Consider the following 22260-nt stretch of genomic DNA (forward strand, 5'->3'; position numbering starts at 1 on the left):
TGGGTAAGTTTTTCTCAAGTTTTCTTACTTTTAGTGCTTTCTTGGAGGTAATTTTCTGCAAGATTGGGTAGAGAGCAGAAATACATCTGTTTTATATTATATGATGGCTGTACTTTGGCAATGGAAAAAGATGGCACTTAAAAAAAAGGAAAGAAGAATAAAAAAGAAAAGCTTGGCAACTACAGAATGGAGCAACAATTACAAGAACTATCTTAGAATTCCCAGGATTTGTAATTTATTTTTCCACGCTTGCATTTTTCTGTTGTTGCTGCTGTTAAAGGAGTGAGACAGAGGAAATTCAGTAGGATTTTACAAAGTACGGATATCTCCGTGAAACAATCTCCTTTATTCAGGTTGCCCCCACAGCAGCTGCTGTGATTAACGTGTGGGTGGTAGCGAAAGGGATAGGAAGCAGGACTCATGTGTTCACTTTAAAAAAACGGATAGATCATAATTTTTTTCTGTTGTTTTCTTCAGCCACTGGCCATGAAGTAATGAAGGTGGTCTCCCCCCTAACTGCAATTATCTATGGGTATAAGGCAGAAGTAAAATTAATGCAGATGTTTTTTGGAATCAGAGCCGTGTGAAGCATCTTTGTGGTGGGAGAGGGGAAAAGTTATTCAAGAAATGAAACAGTACCTAGTGATGTGTCACCTACTGTGGTTTCCATTTTTTTCTTTCCTTTGTATATTCACCCAGGAAACACTCTTCTCCCCCCCCCTCCCCCCCCCCCCCCCCCATTAACATAAGGTGGTCCCAAACTACAAAGAGCTGAGACTCTACTCATGTGGCAGACATTTACATCTTTGAGTAAAGTTGGTGGGAACCGAGGACACTGAGCATCTGTCTATTTTTGAACAAGACTACGGGGTGTGACATGTGAGCACCTTCCAAGAGCGTAGTAAGCGATGCACCCCTGGGGCTGCTTCTCACATCCTCTCACTTGGAGATTGTAACGCTTCAGCCTTTGCAGGGCCGGAGGCTGGAAGGGTTGGGAATCCTGCTTTCCCACAGCGGGGTCTGAGCTATATGACGGTACCCCCAGGTTGTTCAGCAACTTAGCTGACTTGAAATAGAGCACTGGAACAAAATATGTTCTGAGTGATTTTTAAGTAAAAGCTAATGTGAAAATGTGGGCGTTTGAACCAATGTAAACACATTAAATTTAAACCGATTTTCAAATGTAGTAAAGAAAAAAATGGCGCTCCTGCTCTTGAGGTTCCTAAAGGACACATCCTTCTGAGTTATGATTTAATTAGATTATATTTTATTAGACATTCTTTACAAATTTTAAAATACTGCTATTATACATGCACAAAGGAAAATCAGTTTGAACAACTGTGTGTAGGCATTCATTGAAGTCAACCACAAGACAGGAACATTTTATGTCAGTTATCAATGTACTCGATATGTATATCTAAAGTGCATTATGTTACAAAAAATATAGAAAGTCAGCAGCACCAAGATACGTTCACAAAATAAATACACCAGTCAACAAAATAAATTATGGTAAATGTGACAATAGTAATTGTCTTAGCCTTAGCCAAAAAAAAAAAAAAAAAAAAAAAAAAGGAAAATTCACAATAACCGAATGTGCAGTTTCAGAGAGCAATGGGGGGGGGGGTGGGGGGGGAGGAGGTTTTATTCTGAGCATTTACAATATTTACAGGTAATAAATATTTTAATACTTCCCATATGTTCACTATTACAGAATACTGCAATACGTCTTCCAAAAATCTCTTGCTGAAAATGTCAGCGCCTCCTGCAAAGAAAAAAAGGACAGAAAAAATAGAAAAATTAATTTTCACTTCAAATACATAGACATAAAATTAACAGCAAGAATGCCACAGACTATAACGAGTATGCCTTGCTAGTAAACATTTGCAATAATAGGGCTTGTATAACAATGCTACAGTTTTAGACATCTTTTCAAGACCTCTATTATATTTACTTCAGAGCAACTCAGCTAGCAATATGAAGACCTGCAGTTTGTCATGACACTGAGCCCGTCTATTCCACTATAGTGCACACTCAGAGAAATAGGAAGGGGCTTTAGTTTTCTTTAGAGCCTTATGCAAGAAGATTCCTGAGTGCTACAGGTAGAAAAATTGTATCAACCTATAATAAATATGCCAAGTGCTAAAAAGAACAAAGTACAGCTGGAGAAATGAGAAATTGGTTTTGAAGGTAAGAAGAAGAAAGTCCTTATTGAATACTGTGGCAATCATGCCCCTGCTGTGTTAACCGCTTGGCTGTGATGCCAGGCTTCTGATTAAAACTGTCCCACGGGGCTTATTTGGTCTTTCTTTCCCACTGTTAGACCACCTGTTAGACAAGGTGTCTGTTCATCCCAGAGGTATATATTTCTGTGGTGTCATGTCCATGAGTATATACACTGCTCATGCAGTAAAGGCTGCTCAGGTCTTGAAGTGAACAGAGCCTTGATAGCGCGTCTCTTTAGGCGCTTGACCGAATGAAAAGGCTATAATCCTGAAACTTTCCCTCTGTGAGCCAAAGAGCTTGGTCCTGAAAGAAAATGAGCATCTCATCGTGTTAAGCTCTGGCTCCTGTTGCGTTCAGTCCGAGCTGAAACAGTCAGCTGTGTACAGTCCTAAAATTTGGGAGTTCTCTAAGGGATGCTGGCAGCCTGGTGTGAGTGCCCTACTCCTCCCTTCCTTGTGAAGGCATGAGAACAAAAGCAGAGCCTGCTTCTACCCTGTCAGTACATTACTTATTCTACGATATTATTTTAAGTTACTTCTTAGCAGTGCTGCAGGAAATGCTGAAGGGTTGGGCTTTTTTCCCTTCTGTCCCCGTGAACGGCACATTTCTGTAATGCACGTTAGTTCCCTGGAAACAGCTATAGGGTGGAATGCGAAGCCATAGGATGGAGCGGGGATTCGCTCTGTCGCTGGACTGATCACCGAATCTGTGGGTAGCATTCCACATGGCAGACATGTGTGGGCGTGAGACGCAAAAAAAGAAAAAGCAAATCCTTGAGAGTTTAAGAGGGGGGGTTTTACGTGCACATTGAAAGTGAGACTACATTTAACATTAGGGAGTTTACTCATATGAAAGCTTTCTTAGGAAATTAGGTAATAACAGCTTAATTGAAGCGGAATGGGAATACAGCTGGAATGTCCATGAGAAAGAATTTTTTAAGTGCCTGGAATGGAAATGCTAGGATGAAGCTCCTTAATAATTAACTAGTAATATTAGGGTGTATCCAGGCTATATTACAATATGTATAATGATGGCACACAATTCATATAGCATGACTGTATATGTGTGTCTCCACTACACAGGCCTTTTTTTAGAAGGATGACATTTTCAATTTGGCTTGGATTTTAGGCTTTGTTTTAGAGTTTAAGCTAAGCCACATCTTGACAATGGGCTCTATACTAATGACTACTTGCAAGCTGCTTTCTATGATCTGGTCCCAGATTTTGCAAGATTGGCTTCTTTTATGAGATACTTCTGTAGTAAGTCAAAAGATCTAGTGAGCACATTCTTTTGGGCCTTTTTTCTGACCTAAACCCAAAATTTTGGGATCAAGATTGGGTGGAGGGAATTGGCCTGAGGATTTTACTTCAGTGCGTTGAGATGAAAAGAAGCACAAAGATACAGTGGAAAGCACCCTTGAAGTTTATCTTTGCACTGCCTTGACATTCACCCTGCTGCATTATGCATATCCACTTCTTCACTGTAATGACACTTTTCCTAAGCTGCAGCTAGCCTTCGGGGTGCTGCAAAAGCAGCTTCTACTGGTCTAGCATATGGAAATCCTGTCTGCGCACACCTTCCTTGGCCCGCACCAGCAGACAGCATGGAAGTCCCTGATTCAGCTCAGTACAGCTGAGGAATCAACCTCACTCAGATGTGGTCATCCCTCGATCTAAAAATGTGCTTGCCCACCTTATGTCAAGAACCACGTGGACAACTGCATGGAACCTGACTCCCCTTATCTAAAGTACATGTCAGGGAGTTAGGACTTGCTTTCATTTAAAATTTAGAAAGTATATCTTTTGCCAGCCTACTGGGATAACGACAAGCTCATATACTAGCAGTTTCTTAAGAGCTGAACCAGCATATTATGCTCTGTACTCGTGAAGGAGGAATTTCATTTTCCTGTTTTATGGCTCCTCTTTGTTTAATCATCTTCAATTAAGCATCTAAAATATAGGTCTTCCTTAGGAACCTTCTTCTTGCCCTGCAGAAATACTGCATCTTGGGCAATAATATCAGTAAGGTAAAGCAGGACTGCCCTCAGCAGTCTGGACTCCACGGTAAAACTGACTGCCTTCAGCCATCCAGCCATACTCGAAACAGAAAGGCTGAACTGGGAAAATCAACAGGGTTGTACCTGTAATTCTTTTACATATCCCATTGGATATACAACCAAGGACAGAGTAGTAAGAAAAAGAATTGACAGTTGAAATGCCCTAGGATGTCTTTTCCCTGCATTCAAGATTTCTGTGCATCCAAGACAGGTGTTAGTTATTGGCCACCGCAGTTCCGTAACATCTTGAAACATCAGGCATCTCCTGACCGGAGTCCCAGAGCATGTCTTTCCTAAGGCACTAAGGCAAACCGGCCTCTCTTACTTCACTACTGACTGCTACAGCCATGCTGACTGGTTTATGACCCGGGACACTGAACGCCTAGCCCCAAACGCCGGTAACTCCTGTAGATGCCAGCAGAAGTTGAGGCGACGGAGCACGTTGCAAACTGCGGCCTGTAAAGCTTAACCCAAGACTGGATTTTAGTAAATCCCACAGCTGGCGTCTCTTTCTGAGGGATTTACTGTGAGCAAGTGGCACTTCTCTTATGTCTCTATTCTGCCAAAGTGAAGGGGAGGAGGAGAGAAAAGGGTGGGTGTTTTGCTGTTGAACATGCAAACATTTGAGGAGAACTGAGGAGTGGACTCCTTGGCTTTGTCTGCAAGTGTGCAGGCTTCCACTCAAGCCGAGATGGCTGTGAGCGGACGAGTCGCTTGGGACACCTAGGCTGAAGTCTCCAGCTCGCCACTGCCCTGAAAACCCTTCATTGTCATACATGAGGGAAGCACGTCTCTCTCCAAAAGCAATGCTCAACATTTTTCAGCAGCAACGTCATTGTTTCACGAGCTGGCAAAAAGATGGAGCTGAATTAAAAAGTCCTAATGGCAGGGAAAATTTTATGGCGAAAGGCTGGTCTGCGTTGTTTGCAGATATTACTAAGAGAGAAATTTTCCGTGTTCTCCCCTAAGGTTAAACAGTAAAATGAAAAACTGTAAAGTAAGGGTAGGAAAGTTGCCAAAAAAGGGAGGCGTTGAGAGGGAGGAAAGAAAACTTCGCCATTTTATAGATGCAGAGCCTTAAATAAAACTCAAAGCTTTCAATCTGCTGAGGCCCAAGTGTGGGACCAAGATCTGACGTGAGAGACACTACGGTTAAAACAGGAAAGGAAATTTTAATGTCTATGGATGTGCTTTCTTGTTGCAGAAACAGCTTTACTTACTACTCACTCAGCTTCAGGAAGCTCATTTTGGAAATAAGTGGTTTACTTGAATTGTTTGTCATAGGAAGGAAAGACTTTGTCACCAGTACAAAGTGGAAAGGGTACGTACTTACCTCCAGAAAGCACCTTGAGACTGTGCGCTGCTTGAAAAGCCACTGCCCAGTTATGAGCATAAAGGTATACTATTACTCCAGATTTGAGTAAGGCCTTGGCCTCTCACACCGAAGGATAAGAAGATCAGTAAATATATGGTATGCCCCCCTGCAAAAGGATATAGCAGAATTACCTTAAAGTGTGATGATGTGTAGTAACAGAGTTGTCCAAGAGTGGGCTCTCGGTCACGCTGCTGCCATACATGCCAGAGTTTAGCCAAGCCGAGCGGGCTCGCCTCTTTTTCTTCTCTTGTTCCTTACGTTTTCCAGGCTTTGCTTTCTTTTTCTTCCCCGATACCTTCAGGGGCTGCTCCTTGTAGGTCTGTGATTTGTTTGTCTCCTGAGTTAGGTATCTGCCCTCATCTTCGCTACCAAATCGGACAGGGTAGTTCTTCGTATTGGTAGCAGGCTTAGGGTTAGGTGAAACCTCTGAAGTTGCACGGATTTCTGCAGTGTTGACACCTTCAATTAAATTTTGAAGGAATATTCTTCTTCGTAAGTCTTGGATTGACTTGCCTTTGTCATGCAATAGCTGGTGCTCTGATACAGCCCGTTTGCTAAAGAAAGAGAAGAGAGGAGGGGGAAAAAAACCATTTAGGAACTGGTTATTGCCCAGTACTTGGCAGAACTTCTCTTTCCTCTGGCAGTGGTGGCCACAGTGACTGTGTACCAGCTCTCAGGCTTGGAGACATCCAGTTAAGTCAGACTGCTGGAGCAAGTCCTGCTGCTCAGAGTAGCTGCTCCCTACAGAGAAGGGAAAGACCTAAGCGGGTAATAATTCTCAGCTGACCGATCACACACCACTGGACCTGGAGCTGGATTAGTCACCGCTCTGTTCTAGGAAAGCATTACAACTCTTAATATATCACACTTCAGGCAGTAAAAGCAGGAAGGCAGTTGTCAGAGATAGGAAAAATAAAGGGTCAGATAATGCAGCACTGCAGTCAAGCAAGAGAGGGAATAACAAGTACTTGTATTGAAGCCGGAAGCAGTGTTTATACAGCATCATTCTAATAATTTTCTTCTGCTCAGTCATGTACTTCAAAAACATAAATAAGTACATAAAAGTGCATTTCATTTCTAAATTTAAATAAGTGCATTTGCAGGAGCGTAATGGAAAAATGTTTGAATTCGGGTGCCTAAGACATAGGCACTTCAGTCCATAATGAGCTATCCAGAGAGGCAGCCTGAGCATCAGCAGAGATGAGCCTCAGCCGCTCCTGTTGATTTTACTGCTTGGCCACTTGTGTCTAATTATAGTTTTAGATGTCTTTCCAGTATTCCTTTAAGCATGATCTTTTTGGGGCCAAATTTCTTGTCTGCTGTGCTCTCTGAGTTTTACATTAGCCCTCTTCACGGGATCTTCTTCAAGAGCATCCTGGTTTGTTTGTGTGGGTCTCTGGTACTTCTCCAGAGTTCGTGACCTTTTGGTTCACTAACCTCTGTCTTGTTTTCGAGGAACTGGGAGATGGTTAGCTAGCTGTCTTTTAGAGATGTCATACTGGCAAAGAAGGTATGAAATGGCTGAGGAAAGAAGATACAAGTGGCACCTGGATAATAAATATCCGTGAGAAAATACATGCTTTTTCCTTGATGTGGGATAAACACACAGCTGCGCTGTGAACCACAGAAAGAGCGCAAGCTGGGATTTTAGCTATGTTCCCATGAATGCTATAATACAGTTTATCCTTCCAGTTGCCCTACTTCCGTGTGCAGAGATTGGCTATGTATCCTCTCATCTTGCAACAGGGTACTGCATGTGACTGGATTCTTACTGGCCAAAGAAAATGAATTCACTGCCTTGCCTGTCGTACAATCATTTGGTCAGTTAGCTGGATAAGAAGTTGTTGCTGCATATGGGTGAAATGGGAGAAGACACATAACTGTGAGTGAATATTCCTTCCTTCCGTCCCATCCCTAATTATCCTGCTACCTTACCAGGTTTCAAAATGTGGTGGACAAAGTTAGTAAGCTAAATGATAAGTAAGCTAAGAGTTCTGCACTTCATCTTTCTCAGTCCCTTCAGCCAAACTCTTGAGATTTGTGATTTGATCAAGAGTAGAGCTATGTGAAATTGGCAACTTCAAGTAGCATTGGTTTAAGAGTATCCCCTTCACTTTTTGTCTTTGTAGAGCTGCACTTTTTGAGTATTGGGTTCAAGTGATGGGTTCAAGTGACACTACATCTCTATTACTCAATGTAAAATTCAAACAGCAGCTTTCCCCCATTCTACAATGAGACGGAAAGATGACTGTTGATTTTGCATTAAGTCATACAGTAGGGATACTTGCTCAAAATCAGGCCTAGATATACTCAGGTTTGTGAGCACACATTTGACCAGGCATTGTCTATGTTTTAAGTGTCCCCGAATCAGTTTTGGATGACTTCAGGCTTCAGGGCAAATTTTTTATGCCCTTCAACTCAGTGTCCCTAAGCAAAGATGCAATGTGATAATACTGAGCTGAACCCATATTGTTTTTCTCTTCAGTGCAGCTGTGACCATTAACACAAGCTCAAGATCTCCCCCAGGAGAATTTTATTGACCTGTGCGCTCCCTGAAGCTCTCCAATAGCCATCTCTAACAACCTTCTCATTAAGGGCAGTCTGATTTGCAAGTACGCTAATAAAACTAGCACCTTGGACTCCTCTGAGTGGCATACTTCTGTGCTGCTTATCAAGCTGTCCGTTGTAGCTCACGTTACATTCCTAGCTTCAGTAATCTATTTTCCCAGGACATTTGCATGGGAAATGCAGTTCTCCTTTCACTCTTCCAGTTTATAAAAAAGCATAAAAAATCTCCGTGCTTTACTGAGTCTAAAACAGTATGTCTCATGTGATGAGCAAAGCTTTCCTACTGCCTCTTGTAAACTACCAAGGATAATTCCTTTTATCACAGACAACCTAAAGCTGCCTTAATCCTGTAATGTGTATTTGGTCAATTTACCCACTGTGACAAAATCTTGAATCTCTAAAGCCTGTTATTAAAGTACTCTTGATTGAAAAGCTATTCCATTTTACAGAGCTGAAACCTAAAGATTTGGTTCCAGAACACACAAGGCCGTCAAAGAGCATTACAAGATCTGCATCTTGAGTGAGTATGCATTTCCAAAATAATGCAGGGATTGACGTGTGAAGGGTTAGTGTGCCAAAGAGGGTGGGTTTTTGTTTAAATGTCTGTATGATATTTAGCATCGAGTCTGGCCCCAAATAACATTCTGCTCTTCCAGATGATTGTATAACATTACGTAGTGTTACATTTCACGTGACTTTTATTACTCAGCCAGACTTAAGGATTACATTTTGCCTACTGACTTCCTTTGTATGCTCTAGATCAAAAATCTCCTTAAATCAAAGAAGATGTGGTAGATACATATCTCTTTGACCTTCTGCCTCAGTTACTCAAACTCCTATGTTTGTAAATCGGGGAAAAATCCTTGCCCAAGAAGGCTGATGTAAGAAGTGCTTCATAATGGAGATATCAACAATATCCCACCCACACACACAGAGTAGGAAGGCAATGGAAACTGGAATGATTGCATTCACATATTGGGTACGATATCTAAAAAAATATTAGGCTGTTAGGGTTAAGATGACCCACTAGAGGTCCCTTCCATCCTTCTATAAAATGCACCTCTCATTCAAGGAAAAAGAGTCTGTACCCAAACCAAGTGCAGTAAATGCTAAGCTTACATGTGGTGGGCACTTTTGGGAGAAGGATGTTGATGGTTTGTATTTGACCGGAGTGTCCAAACTAATTACCGTATCCGAGTACCCTATGCACATAGGCGACTTAATGTCTGATTATGGGGAAAACAGTAGAAATCCATGACTCGTGACTATCCTGACTTCATGTACTACCAGATAAGCTGTTCTTTTTAGGCACATTCCTTCTTCATTTTTTTTCCCCTAGATATCTAGCGTCACTGAGAGCCAACATTCTTCAAGTGACAACTTTCTGTCTCAGAGAGTTGCTCTTGTTTAACCGTTATTATCCCTGACTATTCACATTGGGTCCGATCGTAAGTTCAGCAAACTAACTGGAAAGGATTCAGTCAGCTCTCTGTCTGGATTTTGCAGGTCTGAGTGCCCTTGCCACTGGCTCCAAAGGGAGTGAAAGCTGCTCAACCTATCTCAGGGTTAGGAAAAATATTTTGAATATATCTGGGGACACGATGCTACAGTGTCTGGGCACGCTGATAAAAATATCTAATTTCACTTTGAGGCATTACTAGATTTCTCAGAAGTTCTTTAGCAGCTAAAGCATTTCTATAACAAATAATATGTCTGGCAATCTTTTCTTGGGACAATTTGCTATTGCTTTCCATGGGAGATTTGCCTCAGTAAAGTCTGTAGAACCAGGCCTATGTCATTTTGATTATTTTTGCATGGCTATAATAATGTGCTTCAGTATTTTCATCCGTTACTGGTTTAAGCCTTTGACTGAAAAAAAATATCTCTAGGCTTAAGAGAGTTATTAACCATTAACTCTAGGAATGGTTTGTGGTGATATTAAAACAGGACACATGTTTGAGTGTGGTGTCTGTGTTTGTGCTGTACCCACAAACAAAACTACGTGAATGCCACTAACTGACAGCTGACCAGTTTCTTGTGTGTGTTTTACATGCCATAGCAAAGAGGGAGCTGAGAAACACATTTGGACTGTTTAGCTTCCACTTCCCGCCCCCCCACCCCCGCCATGAGGGCAGAATGGGGATGTTGGGAAGACCTCTAATCCTGACCTTTAAAAACAAGTGTTAGAACAACGCTAACTTCAAAAAGCGAGGTAGTATTTCTTAGCAAATCTAACTTTTTTAAAAAAACAATTTTGGCTTAGATCCAGTTCAGAGTTTCCTAGCCAAGAAAATAACAGCATTTGACTGTACTTCAATTATTTTCTTTTTTTTTTTTTTTTTTTTTATTTCTGAAACTGAAGTTTGGTTCCTCTATATGCAAAGAGAAGAAAATGGTCTCAGATGGAAGAAATAGCTCAACAATAGCTTGCAGAAATACAAACCAGCTAAATGTTAATGAACTGGGAAGAGTACACTGTAGCATTATCAGCAATAACATGTTCTACACAATTTGCTGTAGGAGATTTGTAATAGCTGTCTGCCTGGTGCCAAAATTTAGGTGTGTCTGAAGTCACTTCACCTGGGGGATTTTTTTTGTTGCTTAAATGGCAGAGGAAGTGCTATTTGGAGATCTTGTCCTTATGTATGTAATAAAACATTTACAAGGAAACCCATCTGAAACTGTTTGCTGTGTCATGTTTCCCTATAAGCTGTGATTGGATTTTCCAACCCTCTTTCTCCAACCTGATTTCCTTTTGAACTTGGTAACAATACAGCCCTCCACAGTATGACTGAGGTGTTTCTTCCTTAGAAAATCTGATGCAAGTCCAGTGAAAGCCAGTGAGTTAGATGTGTGAGACAGCTGCTCCTACATCAGCCCAGTGGCTTCTCTTCTGCACTTCGCGTAGGGGGATTAGTATAAACCACGGTGATTATTTTGGAAGGAGCAAAAAGGTCATTTCCTGAACAGGCTCTCTTAAGTTACATTATCATTTATCAAAAAATATGCTTCTGCCTCAAGTCAGATACTGGACTCCCTTTGGAAATTTTTTTTTTTTTTTCCCTGAAGTGGCAGAAATCCAAAGGAATGGTTCAGTACTTCAGTTTCACGACAGCCCTCGCTACTGCGTGTTTCCCCTACCCTTATCAATATTGGCGCCGTGCCAGTGCCGAAGAAGACTTCTGTCATTTAGTGCGACATACAGCAGTTTGATAAAATGGGATGCTCCCTAACCAGGAGCCTCCCTGGGCGCAGGAAGGTGCCGGGGCACTAGCACATGCCGGACAAGCGCAAAGTTGCATCGCTTCTCCCCTCGGCAGAAGAGACCCTCAGCTTTAACATCTCCTTCCCAAAAGCTATGTAAGGTCAGGCAGCTGAAAAGCTGCCTTTTCCCTGCTCCAAAGCCCTTTTGCCTTATGGCTTAGGCACCACCGGTGGGCACCTGGGGCAGGTAAACGGGAGTCGCTCTGCCACAGAGCCGGCCCGGGGTGGGGGGGTTGTCCGGCCGCCCCCCTCCCCACCCGCACCGTCACCGAAGCGAGGGGGCGGGGGGGGGATAATTTAAAAAAATAAATAAAAAAAAAAAGCGAAACTCACAGTCTGCGGCTGATCCCTTCTACTGATCTCCCGTAAGAGGGCACGGAATAACTCAGGAGAAACACTGCGAAACTCCACTGCTGGAAGAGTTTAGTGAACATTGTATCCGCCGGGTCTTAAAACCTGCAAGGAAAAGGGAGATCAGTCCCGAGGGACACATGCGCCAGCGCCGTCCTCAGGCAGTCCCCGCTTTGGGCTCTCCCAGCTCCCAGGCTGGGAAGGGAAAACAAACTTTGGGAGCTCTCGGCAGCCGCTCACCACTTCCAAACTTCGCTCCGTCTCTCTCCCTTCCTTGCTGTCTGCTTCTCTCTCCCTCCCTTCTTCCCTCCCTCCCTCCCTCCCTCTCTCTCTCTGCCTCTCGCTGCCCGGAGGCAAGATCTCTCTCAATTAGTTTAAAAAAAAAAAAAAAAAAGAAAGAAAGAAAGAAAAATCATCTAGCTCCTATTTGAATCGGGTTAGAGAGCGCGTCCGTTTGTCTCCCTGAGCCCCGTTCAGCTCCAGTCCGCTAAGCCGCTGCCTCGGGGCTTTCTGTTACGGGAGAAGCCCTCTTTGCAGATAAGGAAAGATTCCCAAAAGTCAGCTCAGCTACCCTCGTCTCTGTCAACACACACACACACACACACACACACACACACGGAGATTCAGGAGGAGGGGGTGGGGAGGGGAATGCATCTATCCATCTGTCTTTAAGTATACCTCTGGGGAAAAAAAAAAAAAAAAAAAAAAAAAAAAAGAAGTCAGGTTCACGTCCTCTGCTTCCAGAAAGTTGGGTCCCCAACTGTGAGGAGGACAGGGAACTCCAGCAAAGAGCGCTGCCGGGCTGCCGAGCCCCCGAGGTCTCAGAGCCCGGGGAGGTCGAGGGGCTGGGCAGCGCGCTGGGCTCCGCAGGTTGGGTCGGGCCGGAGCCTGCGGGGTTCACACGCTCGGCGGCAGGCTCCGGGAACCCTGCGGGAGGGACGGAGGGGCTTTGCAAAGAGATGGCGCCCGAGGAACATGTGCGGAGAGAGGCAGAGCCCGGGCGGGATACCCACGGCCAAAAAGGAGCCGAGAAATCAGCGCTTCCCGGGACCGGGATCAAAAAAAGGAGCGAAGAAAGGGAAACACCCGACAGCACATGCACTCGGCAGACCCCGAGGACTCCGGCCAAGCTCTTCGCATCTTCTGCAGCCGGGTTCCCCTCTGCCTCCCCCCCTCTTCCACCTCTCCCTTTTTGTGTTTACCCCCCCCCCCCCCCGGGTCAGCGCCTCCCCCGCCGCGGCACAGGGGCAAGGGCAATCCCCCCCCCATCAGCGGGGGGCACTTTTTAGCTCAAGCCCCCCCCCCCCCAAGCCCAACCTGGGAGCTTTGCCTCCTTGCCTTTCACACACCTACCGTTGTTCGTCGCGGTGCCCCTATTAGCTGGAGGGTTGATTCCTAATGATGTTAATTGTAGGCTAGTAAAGGGGGGGGGGGGGGGGGGCTAAGGGGGAGGGCTGGGGGAAGGACTCGCCGTCTATGAACACAGGCGCTCCCGGCCAAAAAAGTAAATTAGTGGAAAGTTTTCTCCTCCTCCTCCTCTCCCTCTTTCGCCTTCCACTTTGCCCTCCGTCAAGCCGGCCAGGGCGTTGCAAAAAAAAAAATCTGTGTCAGGTTGCGCTGCCGGGAGAGGCGGGCAGCGGTGCGGGGCTGCGCGGAGGGGGGGGGGGGGGGGCAGCGGCTGCAGGTCCCGTCCCCCCCCCATGGAAGGACCAAATTTTTCCATCACAGGAAAACACTGATGTAAAAACCAAAGGTAACACAATCCGCCCCTTTATACGGCCTGCTGGCTCAGGAAAGTGCCCCCGGCTATAACGAAGGAGACAGTCTTGGGGGGGGGGGGGGCATTGGTGCGCCCCTTGGCCCCCCCGCTCCCCCGGGCGGCTCTTCCAAAGGGAACTATGGAGGATGGGCTCTCCCGCAGGCTGTGGCCCTGCCCAGGAGGGCAGCAAGGAACACCTGGGGACGCCGGCTCGGTCCCGTTAGCATCCCGGGAAGCCTCGTCCCTCCGCGGCCGCGCAGGCTCCGCTCCGCGCCCCGCTGAAGCCGCCCCGGGGAGAGGTGCCGGCGGCACGGCCGCTGCCCCCCTCCTCCCCCAGGTACGGAGGGGTCGCCGGTTTCTGCTACTGACAGCCTGGTTTCCAGCAAATGCTTTCCCAACACCCTCCTTGCAAGCCGCAACAACCAAAAAAAAAACCCCAACCCAACCCAACCCACCGAGGCTGGTTGCTCCTTCTCACCCTCTCCTCCTAGTAAGGAACGCTTTCTGGAGAAAGTTTCGTGCAAAGCAAAGCATTATTATTTTTTTTTTCTACCTGCAGGTTATTTTACGTTAAACGACACTTGCTGCCACGATTTAAAAAGCCCAGCTCCCTAGCCAAATTTCATACCACACAGGCAAATAAAACTGAAAACATAAGAGCTGAAATAGAAATCATGCTGAAAACATTAAATCGTTTATGCTGTAAATAAATTCCCTGAACACCTGGTAGGCTATAAAGTAAAATGTATAGCTAATAGGCTTCTTTGATTTGCACTGCCCTTTCGACTAATTAAAAATAATTGTGAGATCCCCTGAAAACAGCCCCCACACACTCATAGGTCTATTGCTCACGTTAAAGGTAAAACGTCCATCAAATATTTTTAGAATTTCCTTTCCCCCAGAAATAAATAAATTAAAAAACCCACCCCAACCCTTACAGACTCAGGAAAAATAAATAGCCTTTATAAACTTGGAATACTGAAGTTTCTTCACAATTTATTACTTCACCTTTTCCTTGAGTTACAGCCCTCTGTGCCTCTCAGAGATCACCCTGGCCAACAGTGGTTGATCTTCTCAGCAATCGCTTCCAAAACTATGTTCTATCCTTAAGAAAAAGAAAAAAAAAAGAAAAGAAATAAATAAAAAAAAAGGGTAATACTTTTCAAAAGAAATCCAGCCCTACAGAGTTCTGATTCTGCCTGCAACAGAGTAGTGCTAAATAAAGGGTGTTAAAAGCAGGTGCTTTTCTCCCTTGCTGCTCTTTTTATTATGAAGCACAGAAGCTTCTCCTAATATATATAGTGAGGGAGACCCTTCTCTATTGCTTTTATTGAAAAGACCAAACTTGTGACATCACTAACCACCTTCCTATGGCTGAGTTTGCCTCACCTCTGCCTCAGTGGGCTTGGGAAAAAAAAAAAAAAAAAAAGAGAGAGAGGAAAAAAAAAAAAAATACAACCCAACTATGGCTTTGCTAATATGGCAGGAACTGAGCAATGCCAAACCCCTTTAGGAGACTTACTATCACACCATGATACCATGCCCCCCCCCCCCCGCCCCCCCCCCCCCCCCCCGAATTCTGTCATCTGCAACAAGCGGCGCAGCGTTTTTTTCTCCAGCCACCTACACAAATGCTTAACCCGTGAGCAAACTCCTCCTAGTACCTAGCCTCACCGCAAGCCTGAGCCTTCCTCTGTAGCAGGACGAGGAGGGGGATCCCCTTTCCCAGGGTTTAAACCCCCTTTCCCGAAGGATGGAGCCCGGCGGAGCTGGGGATGCTCACCCGGGAGGGACCTACCGCCACCTGCAGCATCTCACCCCGTCGACCCCGGCTGGTCCTCCCTGCCAGCTCCGGGTGTCCCCTGGCCTCGGGAAAGGGGGGAGAGGATGAGGCTGGAGGGGAGGAAGGACCGGCGGAGCGATGCTTTGGTACAGGTGTGGGGACGGGAATCGCGCCGTCCGGCGCGATTCCCGTCCCCACACCTGTACCAAAGCATCGCTCCGCTTATGGGACACCCCCGGGCACGGCTGTTCCCGTGTCTAGGAGGAGAAGAAAAACCACAATTTTTGGTCGGGTTTCACCTGCCGGGGCCTCGGTTACAGCAGGGCTCTCCGCCAAGGGGAAGCGTTCGGTTGGTTTCTCAGCCGGGATGCACGGAGGGACCGGGCGTTTTATCGGAGCTGGAAAAGGTTTCAGGGGCAGGGAGGTGAAGCAAACCCCTGTGTTTCCCTTATCATTTTAGGTTTTCTCTCTCCTCTTTCTCCCCTCTTGCCGCCTCAAAGACAATGAGATTCTGGAGGGATGCCGCGCTTGGCTTCTGCCTCCTTTTTCCATACGTACAAACAGGCATAAATCAGCTTTCCTACGAGGAAGTTGACCTGGGAGCTTGGCTAGGCAGATAAGTCCCTGTTCCAGGTTTGGCACGCAATTCCCGAGCGGGGAATAGGGCCAGGGGTGCGTGGCCGGGCTCCCCCCAGAAGCCGCTCAGGAGCGAAACCTTTCCCTGAAACAAAAGCCGGCAAGTGGGACAGGTTCAGCTAATGGGGGAGAGACAGAAGGAAACACTGACTAACCCCCCCGCCCGGTGCTCAGAGACAGGCTAAATCCTCAGCTCTGCAAACTTCCCATCCTTCACCTTTGTAAAGTTCCGCCTCTCCCTCCTCCCTCTTGTTTTATTCACAATAAAGCATTTTCGTCATTTCCCCTCCCGGATTTCTATAACCTCAGTTGCACTCGTCCAGGGCTTCGGTTCAGACGGGGAGTTTAACCTCCCCAGTCTTCCCAGGGTGGAAAAAATGGTGTTCAGAAAAAAAAAAAAAAAAAAAAACCAAAACCAAAAAAAACCAAAAAAAAACCCAACCGAAAAACCAGGCGTGCTGACTGCTTGAGAGCCTGGAGGGGAAGGGAAGGGAAGGGAGCGGCGCACCAGCGATTTCTGGACTCGTCCTGCGAGGACCAGAAATCCCCTCAGATTTGCACAACCCCTCTGATGGGGCAAGGTTCAAAGGCAGCGAGCACAGCCCTCTGCAGGCGAGGTGCGAAGTCCCAGCGTTGTTTTCAAAGCTCCCAGGGTGGTCTTGAGGGCAAGGCTGCTATGCAGCTGGTAGCAAACGCGATTGCTTGCAGATTTAGGCAGACTTCGTAGCACATACTCGTTCTTGCCTGCAACCTAGCCCTGTTGTTGCACTCTGCTGTCCCCTGTTCTCAGAAAGGTTGCCTTCCTCACCTCTGACTCTCCTGTGGCTGTCAGGGATGAGAAACTCCTTAGTCCACGTCTGACGTCTAACCGGGTGAAAAGTTTGCTTGGGGAGAAAGAGAAAAACTTTTTTTTTTTTTTTTTTCCTCCCCATCGGCAAGACCCAGAGGTTTCGCGGCACAGCATGCGTGCACGCTAATCTCCTTTATTAAACAATGACAGAGTAGCTGAGCAGAGCTGCCTCCCTCACTCGAGAGGCGGCCGGAGTTCCCCAAGTTCACAATGCGCCGTTTATTTGGACAATATGCATTTAATTTACCGCGCTCGAGAAAGGGAGGGAGGGGGAAAAAAAAAAAAAAAAAAAAAAAAAAGTCGGCGGTGTGGAACCGAGGGAGGGTTTTGCCAACCCTTCCGCCCGGTTCCTAGAATCCAGCAGACGCCGAGAAGAATAACCTTCAAAGCGGAGGGCAAAGAGTCAGTCAGCTGTTACTTCAGAAAAGTCTCTCCCTACTACCTCCGGCCCCGCGGCGGCGCGGGTGGCGGAGCGGAGCGGGGAGGGGGGCGGGCTCCGGCGGGGCGGCGGGGCCCAGTGAGCTGTCCATGGTGGCTCCGGGCCCCGGCTGCCCGCTCCGCTCCGCTCCCTCCGCTCCGCTCCGCCCGACCCCGGCCACCTGCCCCGACCCCGGCCCCGACCCCGCTCGGTGAGGAGCTGAAGCTCCGGGGCGGGGGAGGGGGGAGAGGAAGGTCGAGACGTCTTGTCTGACCCGCTTCCTGAGGAGCTTGCCTTCTCCTGAGGGATAGCCGTTTCTACTCGTCAAACCTTGACTCCTAATCCGTAGGGAGGGAATCCGAAAGAACCAGGCAGCTAGTTCAGACGCTCCCCCCCGCCGTCGAAGGGAGACTGACAAACATACCCGCTCCAAAGGGTCGTGGCGCTTGGAATGCTAACAGTAACCATGCTTTCAACGCTGCCGGTATTTTCAGTTACTGCTCTGAAACCTGAAGCCGTTAAGACCTCTCTCTAGGTCTGGTCTTGACTTTAAGCTCTAAATATCTCCTAACATAGATTGGGCTGTTTTATTTTGTTCCATTTTTTTGGTGACTGAATATCTATTAAATACCAACAGGAACAAACGTGTCTGGTCTATTTAACTTGCACAAAACTATTACCAAGCTGGGCTGGCTGGAGAACAAGAATTCAATTTAAAGGGGGGGGGGGGGGGGGGGGCGGGGAGAAGCTTTGCAATTTGTTTTTGCACTATGTTGGAACAAAATCCAGCCCTTTAGACATTTTTCTGAGAGGAGACAGACTCACCTCCTGCATTGGAATAGCTTAGTGGTTAGTGTACTCATCTGGGATGTGGGACACCAGAGTTCAAGTCCTTTCCTTCTCTGATTCAGAGCCCTAATCCCTGGACCGTTGGCTTCCCTCAGTTTCATCTCAGACCTAAAATCCTTTCCGACAACATTTGTGATGAATTGATATTTTCCAATGAGTGAAAAATGAACCTTTATTTAAGGAAAAATTCCCATCTAACAGTTAGGCTGAGCAGCCTGGGATTTTTGGTTAACCAAGGAGAAGTCCAGGATGCCATCATACAAGATGGAAGGGAATTGTACGTTGTGAAAAAAAAAAAAAGTGGTGTGCAATGAAAAAGGAGGCATTCTCCTTCTCTGGTGGCACACAGGGCTAGTGTGGTTAAGACATACTTTCGTTAGCTTTAGGTTTGCAGATTATTTTGAAAAAAGGAGGGCTCTGTCCTTCCCCATGGGCACATGGGACTAGTACACTTAAGGTATGCTTTCCTTAGTTATACTTTTGTTTGTTGTTTTTTTTTTTTCCTCTTTCTTTGGCAAATGGAACACAAGAGAAAGTCACACCTAGGATCATATCTAGCCTCGTTTGACTTCCTAGCTCAGAAGTCAGGCTGCCTTTCCCCACGTGGGCTGATGGAAATAACTTGTTTGTGTGAAGTTTGAAGTCATGCTTGTGAATCTGGACAGCATGGTACCATAACACGCTCTGCCATGAGCATAGCCTTTATTTGCTAGTGTTTCTTAAATACTTATCTTTGGTTTATGCGTTTTGTTTTTATTAATCTAATTGGGTTTGGTAATCTCCAGTCTGCCTTCCAGGAACTTTGGTGCTTCTTGCTGTTTGTTTTAAAACACATTGATGACTGGAACTGTTATGTGCATCCTCTGCTTTGGCTCAGATGTGCTTTGCTCCTTCCTTTGCTCCTATACAAGTAAAATGATCCCTCATTCTCTCCTTTCATAGCACATTAATTATCCATTTTCATACCCCTAATTCCTGGTGGAACAAACTGCATCTTTAAACTTTCCCCAGAAGTCATGGGATCTGATCCAGCTCTCACTGAAGCCAAACTGATTCTCTTCATTCACTTTATCTGGATGGTGGTCACCATCTTACATGGCCATCCCTTCTCCAAATGTTGAATGTTCTTCGATCTCACAGTGTGGTTACCTTTTCAAACACGATGTTCCATAGGGTGTGAAGCCTAAGCTGTAATAAGCAAAGTGGAATGACCACCAACAGGCCATCCATAGTGAAATGTAGCCCGGAGAGTTGCCCATGACACGCTGCATAATCAGCTTGGACAGCAGGAGATGTGAGCAAGCACATTTTTAGAGAAGCTTCAATTAACCCTTGCAGGTTAGGGTTCTAAATTTACTAGCTTGTCAAATGTGAAATTCAATTAACCTGAAGAAATAAATAAGGATCAACTATAAAAAATATATATTAGCTGTTATTTGTTTATCCCAAGTTGACTACAGTGTTTCCTATATCATTCTAACACCTTGTCTTACACTGAGATTAGGTTATTTGCTCCTTCATTTCCACATTTCATCTCTCTTAGAAACAATACTCTTTGTGTTTAGTCTGACCTATCAATGATGCTCTCTAAAACCTCGTTTTTGTTTCTTAGGAATACTGATTACTTTATTTCTGCCAAATGCTTGAAGCAATTTCAGTGGCTGTGGGAGATGGATGCGTAAAGGTGCCAAAAAGTTGGCAAAGCAATTTTTGGCTTTAGCAGGCCAAGGTGACAAGGTCTAATTTTCTGCTAAAAATTGAAAAGGAGTTAGAGTTTTGGCTCTGAGCAGGACTGGACATTGACAGTCAGAGTTCCTGGGTTCTGCTGCATCTTTTGAAATCACTCCGTCTTCCAAGCCCTTGAGATGACTTGAGTCTTATACAGGTTCTTGAGCTGGCAAATGAGGGAATGACACATGGGGAAGTTTTCTGAGAGCAGCCCGTATGACTCAGGGGTGGCCTCTGTAGTCATAACGCATGTAAAAACAAAACAAGCTATACTTAGTGCAGGCTGAGGACAGCTCTAGGAAGGATCTGTGTAGGTTGCTATGCTGGCAGGACTGAGATCCAAGGTTGTAATACATAGCCTTGACAAAAGGAGGCTGTAGTCATCATTTCAACCTGTAGATCAGAATAGCAGCAAGGTGTTGGCTTCTATTTTATTGGAAATATTTCAAGTTCTCAATTGCTTTGCAGACTACTGGATTTTCCCATCTTTGTCCTGTTGGAGTATTGCACTTGTCCGGCTGACTGTACCCCCTTGAACAAGCCTTGCCCCTGCAGTATGACAAGCATGCCTAAAATAACCAAAAGGTGCCTCCTTGACATTGCTTTCTGGAAAGGGCCAGTAGCTGAGCACAGAAATGTGACAATCTTCTCGCTTCCAGCCCTGAGTGATGTATCGATTTTGAAATTACCCGTACACACAGACAGAAAAGTCTCCTGGGCTTGCCACAAAGAGTTAAGGCATTCAGGGCATGTGGCTATTCCGGTCCTTTTCAGAGACCCTCTCAGACCCTAGCCATTGCAGGAATTCCTCACGTGTGCCCAGACCTGACAGAGCTCTTCCTCACTTTATTATTTTCCATCTTTGAAAGCACAGCACTGAAACTCCTCCAAGAACCTTGCGCCAGGACCAGCAGACCAGAAGAACTGACATTAAAATTGAGGGATCCCATTTGTATGGAGAGAAAGGGCTTGCAGGACTCAGGGGGGGAAGGTCAGACTTGATTAAATCTGTGTGGTTTTTTGTCAACAACCCACGGAGTCACAGGCATGAATAGGGAAAAAATGTGCAACAGGTGGTGAGGCTTATCAGACAGTTGCTTACCACTAATTACCCCTGGGATGCCTTTATCCTCTTTTCACCAAATATCACTATTTTTGCAGTATCAGGCCAAAAGGTAATCGGTGATAACAACAGCCTGTCCTGCAACAAAGGCAGGGTTTGTTAGACTCAGCATTTCTATGGTTGCAGTCACTGGCAGGCTGCGTCAGTCTCTCCCTCAACCACCTCTTTGAGGGCACACTCGTAAACTCCTTTCATGAAACCAGCCAGCATAAGGGGTTGGGTCTGTGTGGGGGAGGAAGGGAAACAAACTTTATTTCAGTGACTACAGATATCAGAAATATCAGCAACCCATGCTGAGAAGGCCATCTGCATGCTGTGCGATCGGTCCTCCCAACAGCTTCAGAGCAGGTGTCTTTTAATCAAGGTCTCCAGGTGCTTGTTTATGAAATACTTTGTTTCGAGGGACACATGCGCAGTCTGAGGAGGAGTGTGATATCTCTGCAGTCCTCTGGAATCCTGTACTCATTAGTAAGTAGTGATGATGTGCTTGTCAACACCTATAGGAAAGCCAATTTGTACTAAATTATTTAAACTCTGCTCAAACAATGATGATCTTATTTCAGTTGCAGGTGCTCAGCTTCAGGCCCAGGCTTGTGTAAGCTGTTTACTTGTTATGTCTCAAAATGCATTTACTGAAAAAAAAAAAAAAAAAAAAGAAAAAAACCTGAGCATGTAAGAATGCACAAAACATCGTCTTTGTTAAATTTTAGGGCCTTTTTCCATAAACACACAAAAGCTGAGCTAAGACAGTCTTGTTAAGTTTTGCCAGGCATCGGGGCCTCCCGCATCCCGTGTATGTTCTACAGAGCTTTTGTACAATAGATAGTATCTACAGGCTGCAACTGAGCACAAGGGCTCTCTGCTGTGTTTGGTGCTGTACCGTCCTGTGGTACAAAACCAGCTTCTGCTTAACAATCCAGTTTAAGCACGAGTTGCAACAGGGAAATGAAACGGGCAGGCAGGGAGAGGACAAGCAGGATAACAATAAACCCAAATCCATTTCAGTTAGCTTTGTACCAGTCCAGCCCACTGTCTATAAGGCAGTAGACATCACGGCAGAAGTAAAGCTTCAGGTGGAATTTAAAGGTGCGTGAGGAAGCAGCTTAATGGCATAAGGGGCACAAGGGGAGAAAGCACAGAGGGGTGGGAGGTAAATGTGGATGAACAGGCAGGGAAAGCTGGCAGAGCTAGCAGAGTGAAGATGGGAATATGGCAAGAACTGAACAGCCAGGTAAGGTGCAGTTCAGTTGTGAAAGGATTTAAAGGGAGGGATAAAA

General features: G+C 45.7%; 1 protein-coding gene across 8 annotated transcripts; it reads right to left on the bottom strand.

The window, feature by feature from the left end:
- Window positions 1-1287: 1287 nt before the first annotated feature.
- Window positions 1288-14702, bottom strand: PTHLH (parathyroid hormone like hormone). 8 transcript variants are annotated; one of them, XM_049821777.1, is made up of 4 exons: window positions 14605-14702; window positions 11820-11942; window positions 5786-6208; window positions 1288-1762 (listed from the first exon to the last, which is right to left on the bottom strand). In XM_049821777.1, exons 2-4 carry the CDS (start codon window positions 11918-11920, stop codon window positions 1753-1755), a joined length of 534 nt encoding a protein of 177 aa, XP_049677734.1. In that variant the 5' UTR covers window positions 11921-11942; window positions 14605-14702; the 3' UTR covers window positions 1288-1752. The 8 variants fall into 8 exon arrangements, with proteins under 8 accessions (XP_049677734.1, XP_049677732.1, XP_049677739.1 ...); XM_049821775.1 differs by lacking the exon at window positions 14605-14702 and adding an exon at window positions 13191-13237; XM_049821782.1 differs by lacking the exon at window positions 14605-14702 and adding an exon at window positions 13187-13225.
- Between the last annotated feature and the right edge of the window lie 7558 nt (window positions 14703-22260).

This window comes from Accipiter gentilis, chromosome 18 (assembly GCF_929443795.1).
Source record: "Accipiter gentilis chromosome 18, bAccGen1.1, whole genome shotgun sequence".
NCBI classification, from domain to species: Eukaryota; Metazoa; Chordata; class Aves; order Accipitriformes; family Accipitridae; genus Astur; species Astur gentilis.